General features: G+C 35.4%; 1 protein-coding gene across 4 annotated transcripts in view; it reads left to right on the top strand.

The window, feature by feature from the left end:
- NEIL3 (nei like DNA glycosylase 3) overlaps positions 1-18,675 on the top strand; it is a 29,154-nt gene extending 10,479 nt beyond the window's left edge. For 2 of the 4 annotated variants that reach the window (XM_027676673.1, XM_027676676.1), the window contains exons 3-10: positions 1,465-1,599; positions 2,645-2,858; positions 3,284-3,358; positions 5,864-6,030; positions 8,998-9,167; positions 11,281-11,683; positions 13,553-13,727; positions 14,564-15,710. In XM_027676673.1, the coding sequence (XP_027532474.1) occupies positions 1,465-1,599; positions 2,645-2,858; positions 3,284-3,358; positions 5,864-6,030; positions 8,998-9,167; positions 11,281-11,683; positions 13,553-13,727; positions 14,564-14,740 (1,516 nt within the window). In that variant the 3' untranslated portion in view covers positions 14,741-15,710. Of the gene's footprint in view, positions 1-1,464; positions 1,600-2,644; positions 2,859-3,283; positions 3,359-5,863; positions 6,031-8,997; positions 9,168-11,280; positions 11,684-13,552; positions 13,728-14,097; positions 14,253-14,563; positions 15,711-16,893 lie in introns of those variants that run through there. The other 2 variants (XR_003533187.1, XM_027676674.1) reach the window with 2 other exon arrangements.
- Positions 18,676-18,939: the final 264 nt, after the last annotated feature.

Raw genomic sequence — 18,939 nt, 5'->3', positions numbered from 1 at the left:
TAAGGCTTTTGAATGTAAACATGTAGTAATGGCTCGATTATTTTTTCTAGTCATGAACTGGCAAGTCACTAAGATAGCTAATAGCTGTGATTCTTAATGCTCTTTTTAAACAGTATACTGGAGCTTGGTAAATGAAACCATCAGCTATTAATGTGAATGCCATATCTTAAAAATAACTTTCTGGAAGCATTTAGTACATTACCATTTGGTAGCAAGATGCAAGAGTTTGGTTTAAAAAGAAATTTGTCCAAGTTTAAAACTAAGTTTGTCTAGTTAAGCCTGTGCAGTACTGTTCATGGCACTTGAGAATTGAAAATGGCGATTGAAAATAAAAGTGGCTGAAACAACTGTATCACCTGAACTGACTTGTAAGAAGAGCATTTTGGAAAGACACAGGTTTTTAAAAATTGAAAAAAAAAAATGCTATGAGGAAGTTACTTAGAGAATTACCCTTAAGACTATGTTTAATGACGTCTTAACCCATCTGTAAATATTTAAAATGCCTGTCCTTCCTGAAATGTAACAAAGAGGGGTTGAAAGGAAATATACACCGTATGCTGCATTTTTTCGTCATTTATGTAGTTTAATCTGTTAAATCTTTTTGTAACTACAAAATAATCCACTTTTTCTGATATACAGTGTGTAGTAGTAGGACATGGGTTTTCGGACTTGAATGTACCAGGTGAATTTGTAATAAGTAAAATGTATGAGATAATAGTCAGACTTGTCCTTTGCTCAAGCATACTAGCTCCTGGTAGAATATATTATAAAATGTAAGACTCTTAAAGCATTAGTGATCTGTAAAATGAATGCTTGAAAGAGTCTATTCTGCTACTTTGCCATCTGTGCGTTTTTCGGTTTATTTCTTTTATTAATTTTTAATCGACCTGCAGCCTTTGCCTTGGCTGTAAGCAAAGGGAAGCAGAAGACAACATATGGCAAATATTAATTACTTTGTTTATGGTGTTATTGGATGTAGTTCTGATGTGATAACAGGGTTGGCAATGTGTGGACTGAAATCTTTCCTTTCATACAAGATGAATTCTGCCTGATTTAACAGAAAATTGTCTGGTAAAGTGGCCTCATTTCTTTCAGGCTCCCTGAAGGTTTAAGAACCTATGTTGGAAGACCAGCATGTCAAGCAAAGAAAATTCTAAGTCCAACACACCAGAGAAGTGTGTTACTTAATGATCAGATCTGACTTGTGTGTAATGAATTCTGAAGACTGCTGGAAAACTGCCATGTTTTGGAGTGGTTTTGATTTGCGGAGGGTTGTTTATTCTCTAGTAATTGAGCACTATGTAAGCAAATAGTTTGTTGCTGTGTTACTGGTAATAACTAGAATTAATGTACATATATACTGACTTGGTTAGGCAAGGTTCATAAATTCAAAAAATAGACTGGTGTTATGCTTGGAAACATTGTTAACTTAAAATAACTATAAAAGCTCTCTTTCTCTCCAAGGATTCACTTTGGTATGAACGGTTCCATGTGCATTAATCCTGATGGAAGCAAAGACAGAAATGGAGTACTACCAGTTTTGGAGATACAGCTTACAGAGGATACTGTTTGGTTTTTTGATGTGACAGTAGAGTATAGGTAAAGCAGAAACTAACCAAATTGAACAGATTGATTTATTTATTTTTATAACATTCTTTTAAGAACATAATGAATAATCACACACAAATTGTTAAGTGCTTGGATACTATCAAGACAAAACTTTCTAAACATATCATGTTTATTGGTATGGTAATTTAGTTTTGTTACTTTGTATCAGAGCTTACATACAGTTAAAGTAGTGGTATGCTGTAGTCCCATTAGATAGTGTCAAGACTGGGAATGAAAGTTTGGTTTAATTCAGTCCTTAGATCTGAATGCTGAACTCCATTGCTCCTTTACTTTCCATGAAAGTCTCACTTCCTTAGCAAGAGTAACAACATGTCATGATTACTGGCTTCAAATTTTTATGCTCCCAAGGTTGAGTTTTTATATTTCTTTTTGAGCCAAATTGATATAATTGTTCTAATTTACATTAAGTGGATCTTTATGTCTATCACCACTGTACTTCACACTGCTAATAAAAATTACAGCAAGCTTGATTTTAAAGTGTTTGAGGCTCTTGAGAGAAAAGGAAAATGTAAATTCAAATAACTTACGTATGCATGTTTAAAATTACAAAACATAAAAGCTTATGTAAGCCTGAGACATCTTGTTCTGTATTATTTTTAAATGATTATGCTTAACCTAATAAAATAAAAATGTATCTTAAAAATATAAATATATATAGTCATGTTGTAACTACTAGTGATAAACTACTACTGTATAAATATATTACATATAGTAGTTTATTTATCATTATTGTAGTATATTTATATATACCATATATTATATATATATACACACACATATAATATGTTGTAATTACTGGACCATGTCACCAGTTAGTTATATTTGATGGTCCAAACACAGGATGGGGTGGCTAATGTAATTTCTGTGCCTCTTCCTGTCACTGATATTTTCATGGTTTCTATTATCTGCATATAATGTTCTATAATACTTTATTGTGTTCTTTTTTAAAACTGTGCTGCTATATTGGAATATTTTTAAAATAAAAATAAATCCTAATGAATTTTTTCTCTTCCAGAAATGCAGCTGAGTGTGAGCGGAAAGTGAGAATGATGGAAAGCTTGGATGTCTGTTCTCCAAAGTTTAGCTTTTTAAGAGCAGAAAGTGAGATTAAGCAGCACAAAACCCGCATGTTGTGTGATGTGTTACTGGATCAAGCAGTATTACCTGGAGTGGGAAATATCATAAAAAATGAAGCACTGTTTGATAGTGGTCTTCATCCAGCTGTTAAGGTGAATGAAATGTCTCAAGATGGTTTTTAATGACATCTAAGTATTAAGAAAGAGCCTCTGATATTAGGTCTATCATAATTCATGAAGATATTAGGAGGGAAGTAGAGTTGTTAACTCTATGTGATTCATGTGGTCATTAACTCTTTGGTCAATATAGGGGAAGACAACTGAAATTTTTACCAAGTCTTTTCCTTGGATGAGGGAATGCACATTGTTTGGTATGCAAGCAGTGAGTTTGTGTGGTATAGAATGTGAACATGTACTGTTTTACTGAGATGATACATATAATGTGAAGTCAGAATTATCATAACATGAAGCAGTGCAATTCCATATCAGTGTTCAAAGTGCACCTGCCTCAATAGGTCTTTTTTATGTTGTCCCTTAGCATTGTAATATTCTAGAAATCATTCTTGTCTTTCTTACAGGTTTGCCAACTGACAGATGAACGTATACGTCACTTGGTGAAAATGACACGTGATTTTACCCTGCTTTTTTATAAGGTATTGGCACGTGTTTCTGAGAAGGCTCCAAAACGTGACTCTGGCACATTAGATGTATGTGATCATCCAGTGAAAACAGTAAAAAGATGCAACAGGACAAGTGTTTCCATGAATAGGAATGTTGAATTGCGTGCTCTTTATTAATTGTGAATTGTCAAATGATGGAAAAGTGAAGGAGTCAAGATTGTAAAAGTATGCACAGGTTGGCCCAGAAAAGTTTCACAGATGTTGCCTGAAGGCCAGTTCAGTTTTTCTGTGAATGTGCTCTAACGTCAATCTGAACATGTCAAAATTGATGTAGGTTAAACACAAACTTATATGTCAGATAACATAAAGGTCACTTTTAAAACTGGGAACTAGAGATTACCCCAGGGAATTATGAAGGTAATTCATGTGGCTTCCTTTATGAAACTTAAATAGGAAGTATATTTATTTGACTAAATAGATTGTAACTGCTAACAACTTATTTTTTTCTCTAACTGAAACAATGGTTTTCATTGCTAAAGTGAAATAAATTACATTTTCTCTCTACTGTCACAACTTCAGTAGGATTTAATTTCTTCCCCTGTAAAGTCTATAAGTCCTCATTGCTCTTTAACTTTCCACGATAGAAAAAGAGAGAACTTGACCTAATCCTTCTACATTTTATTTCTTTAAGCTGCATGCAAAGAAATGAACAGCAGTGGTGAAATTCTTGTCTGTTTCTCTTGGTCTTCATGAAAGCAAGGAGCTAGTGCTGCTAAAACATGTCTTTTTTGGTAGGTTAGGAGGAGAGCACTTAATGTTCCTAATCTTTCAATCATTAAGGCGAAAAATGTGATTTGTTTAATCAGTTAGTCTGCTTAACTGTTTTCTTTCCCCCAACCCACTGAAGACTCCTTTTAGTTTGTTGGCTATGGAAATCTTTTCTTTCTCCAAACTTCACAGTGAAGTCTACCAGTAAAGAGATAGCATGTAGTTCTGCAACAACTATGATACTAGGAAATCTAAATGTGTCACAGGCTTTTAGACTGATTAATAAACAAGTCTTAAGAAAAAGTTAAACTTTCTGTTGCTCAGTGTAGTGATTTTTAAAACTTTTACAATCAACACTTAGCAAGTATTCAACAGTTAAGTGCTTTTAAGAGCTAGCCTCTCCTTCTAAGTCTCCTTAAAATACATAATGAAAATATGATAATATGAGGCATAGTGCTTAATAATTTTTTATAGACTGTTATAGATTGTTTGTCCTAATCATACTGTATCATTACAGGTGCAAAGATGAAGAATCTTGTTTGTATAAAAAGCTGTTGCTTTAGTTTATTTTTTACATAACTGGATGGGAAAAAAACAACTCATAAGAAACTGACTGTAAACCCTGAGAAAAAAGCAAACTGCTTGTGAATATTCATGCCAATATATATTATTAATTCCTTCTGATTGAATTACTAGGTTGTACCGGCACGGGCATTCTCATTCAGCAAGGCTGATGAATAAAAGCACAGCAGAAGCAAATATGCTTTGCTCAGAGACACCTGTACTTTGGGAGAACTCCAAGAGTCTTCATACATTATGGAGCTAGAGCTATTGAACCCTGCCAGAGCTGAGCTGGTACTGCTGGGCCAGCTGTGGTATTGTTTGAACTGTGCCCAAAGAAATTGCTATTGTAGTGCAGAAACTCTTGTGGCTCTGAAGAGTTGGCTGAATCTCTACTGGGCTCTTGTTTGGTTTTTTACCACTTTTAGCTATATGAATTGTCTCATGAGATGTGCCTGCCTGTCAGCTGTCTGGAGACTCTTTAGGCTACTGTGCCCTTGGGCTTGTACTGTACTTAATTTAATATGACTTTCTGCCAGGATCTAGGGAGCGGACCGTACTGCCAAGTGGCTTTTCATGAGCCAAGTTGTCTGGCATGGCCAGGGCCAAGATGAAGCTGAGGAACTTTACTGGGCACTAACCAACATTTACAGAATTCCTGGAATATTTCTGCATTGCACAATTCTTTAGGTTTTGGGAAGGTGGATTAACCTAGATTGTAGCATCAGGTCTGAGCTGGCTCTGTGGTGTGTTTTTTGTTCTTTTGGGGGTGAGGGAAGGTGGTATTGGTTTTGTGGTTTATCTTTGTTTTATTTCTGTTTTCTATGCTGCATTGATTGGACCTTATTATCTCTTCAAGAACACTCCTACAGGTGCCAGGTCAAAGACGACTGGTGCTAAACCAGAGCTAGCTAGTCCAGCTGAACTCAGGGAGTTCCTAGCATGTATTTGCTTGCACCATGCTAGTATGTTTTTTTTTCATCTATCTTTTATTCCATTATGTGGAGAATTATAGACACTGTTATACCTGATTTGTCAATTTTTTACATAAAATAATATGAAATTCAGATATAGCCCTTATGAGTGCACCTTAAATCATCATCTAGTCGTTGAGCTGTCAGTTTATGTAGGGTTATTTTTATTTTAGCTTCAGACTCACATAAAATTATACTGAGTCTCTAACATGGATTTATATGTGTTCTGTTTTAGTGCCGCAAAACTGGGTCCCCACTCTACAAACACTACAAAGTGTACAAGCGCCCAACCTGTGGTCAGTGCAGTGGGAACATCACTGCGTGTCGTTTAGGAGAGAATAACAGGATGACTTACTTCTGCTCCCAGTGTCAAAAGGTGGACCCCCAGCTTGTCAATCTTAGGTATGATGGTAACTTTGTGACACTTTTAAGCACCTCAAAGTGTTGATACAGTAAGAGGACATCTCTTTTCAAATAGAATCGATCCCTGTGCATTTTATAACTAAATAAACTCTATGCCAGATGAGGACAGGACACCTTGCAAAAGAAAAATGTTTTGGCCATTGGTATTTAAAAATGGTTAGAAGCTTTGATTCTTTGATACTATTTCTTTCAAAGGCTCCATCTGTCATGAAGTAGCTATTACTTTAATCAAATGTAGGAATTATAAAACAATTCAGAGTACTGAGAATTGTTTACTGAAATTAATTCACTGGAAAAGTTGCCCCTTGTTCTTGGTGTTATCAATATAATGGTCTTGGATGTTTACATACAACTGAGTTGAATAGCATAAAGCAGGAATTTGTGTGTCTCTCTTTTCACAGGATAGCCCCCTCACAGCTGTTCTGGCTTTAGAGTTATACTGAGGATAACTAAAACTTCAGTAAATTCAGAGTGCAGCAAATATTGTAGGGGCTTAGGATTTTTTCTTTTCTTCCTCCTTATCGGTTTTAAAAAGCTTTTGCTATAGGTGTGCCATAGAGGCACTTTCAGTTCCACATAAATTGTGCTAGCAGCAGCTTTCCTCCTTTTATTTCAGGAAAGCAGAAAATGCATTTGATATCACAAAGGGTCAAAAGGTAAAAGTTCCAAAAGCATCTTATTCAGGCTTAGATACCTATGTTATTCTTGAAAATTTTCATCTGAGGCTTCAGAATTTTGCCTTTTTTATACTGAGCTCTGTCAATTTAATATAAGATACTGCTCCACTTTGCAAACTTTGCCTTCATTAGTGTGTGTGTATATATATATACATTTTTAGATAAGATTTACGGAACACACAAATCCCTCTCCTAGCTCTAAGCTTCTTTTAAGACTCAGATGGCTGAAGGGATTTTGGTTAAAGCTTAAAAATCACTTTTGAGTACAGATCAAATATAGAAAATTCCAGCATGGAAGATAAATATTTCACATGCTGATAACCCCAATCTGCTGTATTTTTAGAAAGTAATAATGAGAAATATATTGCAGAAGGATAGGAAGACAGTAATGTTCCATTGAGTCAGATAATGAGAAAACGATGCAAGGAAAAAATATCTCTCTGTTCTAGAACAAGTAGTGATTTGGGGTTTTGTTATTGTATTTTTAAATAAATAATTAAACTGTACTGTATTTCAGTGAAAAACATTGTAATGGTAGCTATAAAATACAAAGGTTGTTTCTTGTGTTGTCCTTATCCTAATGGTCAGGTCTTTGTGTTCTACTGGTCTTTTTTCAATTATGCAGTAACCATTACCATGTAAAAGTGTATGTACCTCAAGTGATTTATGTGCAATTCCAAGCTTTTCACATTTGAAGACTGGAAAGACACCATGTGATCAGACTGACTTGCTTCAGATCATAAACTGTAGAATTTAACCCAGTGGTTCTTGGGTCAAGTCAAGTAGCTTATGATTTTGCTCAACTGAAGAAATGAAGAAAATACCCTTTATAAGCTTACCTCATCAAATTCAAATGTACCTTGAGTCTTAAAAATACATTTTCCCCCCATATTTCATAAAATGGGAAGGGAGTGGGGGAGATGACATGATGTGACAGACAGACCAGAGGAACAACATGGAATTAAACTCCAAAACATGACATGCTGAATATATCAGTCTAGTAAAGCATTTTTGATAACTGAGTAGAACAATTGATCTAATAATGTGAAAATACCCATTTTAACATTTAGAGTTTGGCTGTTTTGTTATCTAGCCACAGTATTTTGGTGAATGCTACTGTAATGTCTCTTCTACCTCTTGACAGCACAGGATCTCTGGTGTGTCAGCAGTTCTCATTATCCTCCTTAGTCTTCCTGTTGTGGAAGACATGTGGTAGGTAGTGGATATCTCTACCACTATCTTAGGAATCTAGTCTGATATGGAGAGTGCTAATTATGGGAAAAGTGATAGGTCAAGGAAGTGTCACACATATGTTCCCAACTACAGCATTTGCATTATTAATTGAAGCGCCTAAATTCTTTGGATTAAAAGAAGTCTCCAAAATTGCACAACAGCTATGGAGAAAAACACTTGACAACGTATCAACCATGAGTTGGTTGATAACATAGTACTTAAAAATGTAAGTACATAACTTAGTGAACAGGTAAGTTCAAGTTACATTTAACATGCTGTCAATGTTTGGATGTAGTGACTATAAAAGAGTAACTATGATTCTAAATCAGTGTATCAACATAGGAGTTATTATAAGTTACAGGAAAATCAATAGAACTAAATATTTAGAGGTACCTGGAGTATGGCTTTGGCTCATATGTCACAGCTAGGGTCCTTAATTCTGAACAGGCTCCTACATGTTAAAAGGCTTTCTAGCAAATAGTGACAAACAAGAGACTTTCTAACTTTTAAGACTTTCAATGCTGTTGGCTGTTACGATAACAAAGAAGACTTATAGGTAGCATTTAAATGAGAGCAAAAAAATTAGTTTGCTAGATTGTGTGACTTTCTGCAGTTCAGTTTCTAAAAAGTTATTCATCCAATAATGCATTTGATAGTAAGTGTTCTGTACAAGGGAGCCCTGAAACAGTCTCCCTTTCTCACCAAGTTTTTTGCTGCAGTACTTGAAAATGGTAGGGAATTTGAGAGGCTGGAGCATTGTGCTGGAGAGTACATCAGTTAATAATTAACTTTCTGTCAATTTCTTGTTTAAATATTTTTATTTGTATTACTTGTGCAGCATCTGGAAAGATTTGCCCTTGAGTTAAAGAAAAAAAAAATCAAACTTGAACCATGACATGCTGTCCAAGCTATGATAGGCAGGCATAACACTCTGTACTGTTTGTTCTCTGGCCCTGTGCCCCCCTGCACATAGTGGTGTAAGGCAATTTGTAGAAGGAACGTCAGAAAATACTAACATCATTCTTTTGTTTCACAGCAAACTGCCAACTAGAAATAGCCTAATTGGCTGGGCATATGGCAGGAGGTCATGTTCTAATGAACATGTAGCTCAGAAATCTGAAGAGGAGTGGACGTGTACGCGCTGTACCCTAACAAACAAGCCTTCTGCTGAAATTTGTGATGCCTGTTTGACTTCAAGGCCTGAAGGTACTGAAGGGTCGTCTGGCATCTATGCTGGGAAAGGGGGGAGGACTGTGGTTTTGATGTAGTTTTGAGAACTGTAGAAGTGTCTTATTGTGAATCATATTTATATAACTTTAGCTAACTTGAAGTCAGATTTGGGGAAATCTTACACAGGCAATCATGGAAACTGTCTTGTCTTACACCCTAAAAGTGTATTCCAACTTTATGTGCAGGTGGGATTCTATAAATACGTCTCTTCAGTGACCCTTTATTTTTACTGGGGCAAGGAGTGAGACACATCACCATACTTACAACTCTTCTTAAAATCATTCAAAGTTTGCTGCATAAGTCTGAATGAAAAATCAACAGTGGGCAGAAAAGTAACTATTATTCTTTCATGTGAACAAAAGCAGTATATTTTGGTACCCTTTTCTAAAAGGATGTAATTTTCTCAGGGGCTGGTTTTTTTCCCTCCAAGTTCAGAGTAAAAATGATTCTGGACTTCTTACCTAAATCTTGTTGTTAGTCTCTTGCTGGAGCTTCTAATGCTGTTATCTACATGAAGTATTGCTTCCTTGCTTAATCCTTTTATGAATGGAGTGATGTGTGAAATTCTTATCTCACACCAGCTAAAGTCCATTCCCTCAGGTCACGAATCAATAAAAGTACGTCTTTGTGCCTTTCATGACAGTTTTTGCCAGCACAGGCTAATCTTGCATAATTCTTCTGCAAAATCAGCACCAGAAACCTGAAAATTTTAATCTGTTCCTCGAATCAGATTTACCAAATAATATTTACCCTGGAGTTAATACTGTCAGCTGGACCTTAAAATGTCATATGCACAAATGCTTTATTTTAAGCTTTGAAAAAAATCTTATTCCTTCTTCTGGACTTATAAGTTATATAAGTTTAACTTGTTTAGTTATATGTCATTACTGAAAACAGGCCTGGAATTTGAAGATGCATTGGACCTGGTGGAATGCTGTTGGAAAAATTATTAAAAAAAAAAAAAGATTAATTTTTGCATCATAGGAGTGATATTTGATTTTTTTTTAAGAAGAGTTTGCTTACCTCTCTTTTTTTCAAACCTTAAGATTTCTTGCCTTCTCACTTTGTTCAGCGTTTGTCTTTTTATTGTTTCTAAAATTAACTACTCTCAGCAGAAATGTTTCAATTTTTGAGGACAGAGTACTTTGTATGTAAAATTAGCTGCTGGCCAAACAGCCAGAATAATTCAGTCTGTAGACACAGATAATTGCCATTATATCACAATTTCCTTGCTTCTTTGCTAAGTACAAGGCCAAGCTACTGTTCTTTCTTGAAAGGTCTGAATGCACTGAAACCAGTATGTTTCACTGTGCAGCAGTAGCAAAATGGAAGGAACCTGGAACCAAGTAATGTCCCGAGTAAACTGGAGAGATTCTTATTTTGTTTGAGTGAGAATGCCTTTGGAGAGAGTGTGCCCTTCTGTATGCCTTACCTACCCATTTTTCTTCTGCTTAATTCCCTCTTTTTTGTATGGAGGGAAGATAGAGGAGAGAGACACACTATAAGTCCCACTAGGCAGGCCTCTGATTCTGTGAAGGAACTGTTCTTCATATCAGGAAATATACACAAAGCACATGTCTGAACTGCTTGCTTCATAAAAGCCTCTTACAGTAAGGGAAGGACAGGAAAACTGAAAACACTAGACAACCCAACAAATGAATATTCCTTTTCATGTTAATAATAAAATAACACTTTAAAAATGTATAATGCATCGCTACTTGGAGGTACCATACCCTGTGATCTCCCATTGCAGGCGTTTATAAAAGATTATTTTTAAAAATTTAAATATTTTAATCCCTGTGATTCTATAAGGTTAATTGTCCAGTAGTTTTCATTTACAGAGTACTATTAACATTTGGTCCTGTTTAAGCAATAGTGATGTTATCTTGAAACACGTTTTACGTGATTCCAAAAGTGCATGAGCTTTTCTTTCAAGAAATTTGGTACTCTATCTAACCTTGACAGATCTTTCAAGATGGTATTGTAAATTTACTCTTTCACTTTCCACATGATGACTTATGAATACAGATCAGAAATATAATGTCTAACTCTATGCAGATGGGTTATAACTAATAAGTTCTTTCCTTAGTTCCAAAGATGGAGAATGTTGAAGATTCTGCGGCCTTTGACGTAAATTTAATGAAGTACCCTTGTAATGAGTTCAGAAAACCAAGCACAGAAATAAAGATCAATAGGAGAACTGCATTTGGAACTACAACCCTTGTCTTAACAGATCTTGGTAACAAAGCTGTTTTGAGAAATGATACCCAAATATCTGATGGACACTCTCAGTGTGTTGCTCCAAAAAGCAGTTGTAAACAGATCCAAAGCAATGCCTATCAGTCAGAGGGAAACACAGGCAAGGACTGCTCAACACACGTAAATGCTATGGCTTTGTCCTCCTGTCAGCAACCTGTCTCTTTCCAACACATACAGAAGAAACAGAAAACTGATCATATACCCTCAGTTCACCAATACAATATAGCAATCAGGTATGTATTCTAAAATAAAAACAAGTCTTTATGATCCTATAAACGAACTTTATCCCCAAAGATTAATGGAATACGGGGCTGTTGGGCTCAGACAGTGTTGTCTTTGGATTTCTGCCAAGGGTAACTTATTCTAGGCTAACTATAATTTAACATGATTTCAGTAGCACTGAATGACCTAGGCTGTCACTGGAAAAGTCCTAATTTTGGCCAATACTGCTGTTAGCTAAACAGCTGTTCATAGTTCAGCTATTCCCACGGAACAGTACAGTATAGCTTTAATAGGTCAACAAGCACAGTTCTACCTAAGGAGTTGTTTGATCTTAGCACTGTAGTTGTCACTGCTTAGAGAGATCTTGAAGTCATTGTAAAAGATTACAAAAGGAAGCTAGGTGAATGAATATATTCTAATTAAAGTTATTTGTCAACTACCAGTTTTCAACATTTTCCATGATAGCAAGCTCTATACAGGTGCCTTGATGAACTTTCCATCACTGTTTTTCTCTTAACTTCCATCCCCATTTTATACAACCACTTTAAAGCTCTACCCATCCTGAATTTTTATTTACACAGCCCTGTTCAGACACATTCTCTAGTTAAGAGAAATGTGAGAATGTATGAGGGTTGTCAAGGAAAAGTTGGGCACACATACACAGCAGTAATGGGAGTGCAAGGTAGATGTCACTTACAGTGGTAAATTTTGCAGGCTGAATGTGAAATATTGATGATATGCTACAAAATTCCTGGTCATGTGTCTGTTCTGAAATACAGAAATTACTTCTTGCATTGTTGAAGCACCAATTATGAAATGGGATCTCACTGACTAGCCAGGCTAGACTGTATGAATATAATTTCTCCTTGCACTCTCAGCAGAGGACTACTGAGGATGTAGGCAGGATAACTGAGACTACAGATGAGTACAAAGAAGAAATGAGACAATATTGATCATAAAAACATGGCAGTTGTAGCAAGTCATCAACTTAAATGTTTTAAACAAAATTAAAAAACAAACAGAAAAAAACCAACCAAAACCAACAAAAAAATCTGTTGGCCGTTTTTATCTTCTTGTGTTTTAATGAGGCATTGGAAGAAAACTGCTGATGTCTGCAGGACTGCAATCTTCCAGACATAGAAGAGAATATAAAATTCCTAAGCTAATAACTTGAACAGAATGAATTAATATTTTCTTTTTTCACTAAGGTCCCATCACTGCTTTTCTGTTCTATAAATATATTGAAAAGATACATTTCAGAGCATTCATCTTTTTCATGTTACTGTTTTTAAATGAAGCCTTGTGTATTGCATTCAGATAATCTCTGACTATCTCAATCATGAGGAAGAAAGAGAGAAACTTTATCCCATTCAGAGAACTCTGTTCCATCCCCTCAGCTGGACTACTTTTTGTCCAAATATGATTTGGAGCATTACTGTAACTTTTTTGTAAAGAGGGTGGGAGTCTTCTCTGTGAAGCATACAAATGCCTTCAACCTGGAGTAATGACTTGGTATTGGTCTTTTTCCCACCGAGAGCAACATACTCTTTTAAACTATGTCAGAATTAGGACTGGGGAGTATAATAGCAGTGGTAATATTTATTTTGTTTTGTAGATGAATTTGAATACTTCAGAATAATTTAAAAAGTGATTGGGAGAACTAGTATAATACCTCAAGAAAAGCACATAGTCTTGTCTCTTTACTCCTAGCAATCATTAAGCTTTAAAGACACAATAGGGTGCATTAGAAAAGCAAGCTTTTTGGCTGTCATTGTGTGTAAAAGTACACTGAGTGAGCTATTGTAATGGTAGGAGAGAATTCTTTGGCTGGTAACCCCTTTAACTTTTCGCAGGAGTCATTTTGTAACTTGTCATTACAGCGCACCTCAAGCTAATGTGACAGATGATACTTGTACATTAAGCATGGGCCATCCTCGCTGCAGTAAACACAACCGTCTCTGCAGCCTCCGAGTGGTGAGAAAGGATGGAGAAAACAAGGGCAGGCAGTTCTATTCCTGCCCTCTACCCAGGGAAACTCGGTGTGACTACTTTCAAGTACGTATAAGACTTAAGGGCTTGTTTTATAATAAGCAGTTGTTCCTGCAGCCTCCTCGCCCCAGTGATGTGTAATTGTGGACAGATAGATTGCATTTAAAGTTTGAGGTAATTCTAAATCCTTTCACACGCTGAATTGAAACTAAGACCATAATAGTAATTATAAACTTAGAGTTTTAGTTAACTTCTCTTACTGTTGAAAAGAGACCTGCTTGTGCAAATGCTCCTAATCTGCTTCTGTGTGATGTAAAACATATGCATAGCAGAAATATTGGTTTGAAGGGACTTGTACAAGTTGTTCAGATCAGCATCTTGCTCGAAGGAGGACTATGGCAAACTAGATCTAATTGTCAGCCATGTTTCTGTCTAGCCAAAATCTTGAAAGCCTTTTAGGATGAAGATTCTATAACCTGCCTAGGCAACTGCTCCCACTGTTGCACCAATACCTAACCTGACCTTCCTAGCTGCAATTGGTGGCCACCACTCCTTGCTATGAATGTATGTGTCTGAGAAGAGTTTGACCTGGTAAGTGACCTGGCAGTCACTTACTATCAGGTAGTTAATAGATGAAGTTAAGACAGTAATGACTATAACGCCTTAATTTGAAGAAAACTATGTGTTAACATCAATTAAAGTTGCACCAATCAAAGTGTGTGCCGTTGCAACTGAGGTTAAAGAAAAAATCTAAAATAGTGATCACAAGAGATAAAACTATCCTAACTACTAGGAACAGTTTCTTCTACGGTAGAATGCCCTGTAGGTCTGTTTCTATTGTCAGTTCTAAAATACGGAATTAATAGCCATCACATGTGCCTAAAGCCTGTTTCTTTTGGCAGTGGGCTGACTTGGATTTTCCATTTTGTCACCATGGCAAGCGATGTGTTATGAAGACTGTGTTGAAGATTGGTCCCAATAACGGAAAGAACTTTTTTGTGTGCCCTCTCGGGAAGGAAAAACAGTGTGGCTTCTTCCAATGGGCAAAAAATGGGCCAGGTATGCAGATTCTTCCTTGATATTGATGTTATAGTTACCTGCTCCTCAGGATGTCTTAAGCGCATACAATTTTTGTAGTGATTTCTGTTTTGTTTTGACTTTCTATCTATTCACTGGTTAATAAATAAAATAGCTCCAACATTAAGAACAGCAGATCTGGAAAGAGTAACTTGACATAGTCCTATAAAAATTTAACACTGCTTGTATGCTGCCTACAATTTTGAAATAAACACTTAGCTTGCAATATATTGTGACATACTGTTGTATTTCTAATAAAAAAATTTAACTGTTTTCTTTTTTCATGTAGTGTGGGCTACAAAATTGGTAGACTTTATCGTAAGTGTAAAAATGTATTTAATAGAAGTGAATAAAAATATTATTTTATATATATATGTATTTTTATGTATATATATTATTAATACCACTTCATGCTTTACTTACTCAGAGCTTAAAATGAATCAGCAATGGACTGTACCCTTCAAATGTTACAATAGTTAATTGTCTGACCTTGCTTAGATTTGGAAAACAAAGACAAAACCCTGCCTTAAAATGAAGAACATGACTTCTGTTTTCTAAATTACATATTCTAAATTCAGGTCTGAATGTTTTATTCTAGTTGCTACTGAACATTTTTGCCCCCACATCCATGTGTAATGAATAATAAAGTCATACGTCTGAGGTGGTTAAAACTCAGTTTATGTTTGTTTGTCTTACCACTATTTGCTGAAGCAAGGGGAAAAGTAAAAAAATTATGCTAAGCTATCAAATGAAAAATAAAGCAGAAACAGAATTCTTCACATCTTTGGAGCATGTACTATAGATAACAAGGAGAATGAGACTAATGAAGATAATGGCCATAGCTTCATAGGTTATTGATTCACAATCAGTCTTTAAAGAAAGTAATGGAAAATAGTATTGCTTCCCACCAAAAATGATCTGGATGAAATAGGTTTAAAAGCACCTTGGAAATGGTCCTTCAGTCTATGGTCTATGTAAATACTTCAGAATTGTTTCCCTTTTTTTTTTTTTTTTTAATGGGGGAAGGACTGCTTGGTTCTCTTGAGAAAGTTGTGGAACTTCAGTCCAATTTACCCCTTCCATTCCATGTTGAAAGTGAAACTTTAATTCTTCCCCTAATCAGCACAAATTCAGAGGCTTTTTTATTCCTCTTTTCAGTAGCTTTTGATACTTTTGAAATCTTTTAAAACTTTCCTTACGTGAAGCAAGTCTTTAATCAGATTGTAGAAACTGTACTCCTTATGTTGCTCAGTGGACTCTTTCCATATATCTGTTTCATGAGGTACACAACTCCACCTGAGAACAAAACAAGCTATTGCACATGGTGACTACTGATTTTTTCCCATTACCATCTTTCTATATGATGCTTCTTGTTACAATAATATGTTGCTGCTAGCTTGTGCTTATACATCTAAATTTTGAAATTGTTATCTAACCAGTTCCTCACTTGTATTTGTACAATTCCTTACATTGATAAAGTGTTTGATTATTTTTAAATTGAACATGCTTTTGGATGTCTTGCACAGGGATAAATCCTCAGTAGTTCAGTTAAACTTGAAAAATAAAAAAGAAATACAACCATTTTTGATCACTTGCCTTCTACAAATATTAAGATTTCACTAAAGCTGTAAGCTAAATGACTTTTTCAAACTTTGACACTTGAAAAATAGCAATTAGGTTATTATATGTTTTTATTTTAGTTTAATAGCCAGACAAGAAGTGAGCATCTGTTTATATATAACACATACAAGTTTTAAAGGATTAACTGCCTTTATTAGCTACTGCAATCACTTTACTTTTCTTGTATTTCTTGAACATGTTATATGTTTGTTTTTTTTTTTTTTTTAAAATCTGTTTGGAAGTGGTGGTATATTTGCATCAGCCTAATTTTGCTATATGCTATATATCCTAGTTGTATAACATCACAAGGAGAGAAAAGGCAGACAGGGAAATAACAAAGGGTAAGGATACGCTGAGCTTATCACAGTGAACTAGCATCTGGAGGAATTTGACATGTTTACACTTAAGGGAAGTAGGAAACTAAGCAAGAGACAGTGAATTCTAATTCACTAGATGCCTCTACAAACCTTACTGCTTTTGCAAATACTGGGGTTTTTGGCTTTTTTTTAGCTTTTGTTTTCTCTTTCTCTTGCAGAGGACAGCACTTTGTAACTTGCCTAACAAGCTATGGCTGATAGCTGGTTAAAAAAGTTTTAACCAAAAAAAGCTGGCAACAAAACTTATCTTGGAATAGATCCCCACTCAACCTTTCAAAAAGAAACTGCAACCAAGGGTGCCAAAAAAAGAAGACAGTTCTTGAAAAGCTCTCTTTTCTTTGCTCAAGATAAAAGTCATGATTTTCAGCTTTTGTCCCAATAGTTTACAAATGTGTTTTTATTTTTTCACATTGATTCATCTATTTCAGTGCAAGTGATGGAACGCACTTCTTTCAGATTTGTATCTGGCTTACACATTTTAATGGCTTATGTTGCACTCAATCAACTATAAAGACTAAAAAGAATAACAAGATCTAAGTTAAAAGAGGGAACTGTCTATCCCAAACATTTTCTGTAATTTATATTCCTAACAAAAGCACATGTAAATTGCCTTTAAAGAAATACAGTCCTTTTTCAAGGCCTTAGGGTTCTGACACAGTTGTTACTTTGACCTGTACCCAAAGACAACTAAGAGAAATGGGATTATTACCAGTGTCTACAGGAGGCTGTTAGGACTGACGGGCTCACATAAGCTCCTTTGAATACATGGTTTCTGAAACGAGGTCGTGATGGCAGTTCTGTAATATAAAGGAGACTTTCAGTAAAGCTGACTTCTAGTACTCTTATGTACAACTTTGAGAGAGATTTTTTTAGACATTAACACTACAGAGTGATAGCATGACTCATAACAGAAACCTGTCTCTCACCTTAAGCTGAAACCACTTTTTCTGGTTTTATATACCACAAAAGTAACTTCATAAAGCCCCTGCACTCAGCTGAGATGTATGCAAAACAGTTTTTAGAGGATCAAATCAAGGTCACACAAGTTGTGAAGTAAAAATTTTAAACTCAGAAAATGTTAATTCCATATGCCATGCCCAGTTTCTGGTTTATGGTAGCACTTCAGTTACTATTACAGTTTAAGTAAGTTTAGGCAGAGCATATCTTTCAGTTTGAAACTAATGTTTATTTTCCTATTTGTGCCATTCAGTTTAGAATCAACAGAATTAATGCCCAGTTTCATGTCTTCATACCCTTATTTAAAGTACTTTTATAACCAGCTATTTGTAAAGACGGACATGCATGTTTCTTAATCTACACACGCACAACTAACATTTGATGTCAATGCAAATTCAGCAAATAGATGAACAGCATAATACTTACATTAGTAGTTCACTGAGGGAGAACTAAATTTACACTGAAAATATGCACTCAAGTTTTGAGACATTACTATGTCACAGCTGTGACTACAGACCTCTACAATTACACAACTATTTCTGTATCCACCTTCCTGTGTAAAAGGGTGCAAGTTCTCACTTGTTTTTCTGGAATGGAAAACATAAGTAAGAATCTTTTAGATTGATGGTGAAAGAAGCAGAAGATGCCATCCCTTCCTTAATATCTGTATGAATGTTCATCATTAGCGGCTAAGCATCTTTCACATGAAATCAAAAGGTATTGTAAAGTCTCTAAAAGACTTCACAGCAACTGTGAACAAAATCTCTGAACAAAATTCCTGGAAGATTTAAAATTCTTTTCAATGTCTCTCGTACCTTTCTGCAATTCAACTTGCTGATGACAGCCAGAGTTCAGGATCTAGTGTAACTTAATATGCTGTACGTCTGTTTTTTATTTCTCTGATGCCTGAAAGGTTTTTACTTATGTCCAATTTTTACTTGAATATTCAAAACATGCATTCAAAACTCATATAGAAAAGTGTGGAAATATGCTATAATTTATCTTAGTGGAACAACGTAAAATCCAATCTAAGGAGAGAACCCAACGAGAGAACCATTTTCCAAATAAAAACTTATTAAAAATGCATCAAGTATACTTATGTGTGAGTAGAATGGCAAGAGTACACAGTATGGTCTAAACATAGTTAGTGCTTTAGTTATTTAACTTACTGAGTTGCTGTTGCTATAGAAAGTGCAGATCCCTGCAGAGTTTGTAGGCTTAATATTTTTTTATTGTAAAATCAACTT

This window comes from Neopelma chrysocephalum, unplaced genomic scaffold, assembly GCF_003984885.1.
Source record: "Neopelma chrysocephalum unplaced genomic scaffold, ASM398488v2 Primary Assembly neopelma1_42, whole genome shotgun sequence".
NCBI classification, from domain to species: domain Eukaryota; kingdom Metazoa; phylum Chordata; class Aves; order Passeriformes; family Pipridae; genus Neopelma; species Neopelma chrysocephalum.
This window is presented reverse-complemented; position numbering and strand designations above follow the sequence as displayed.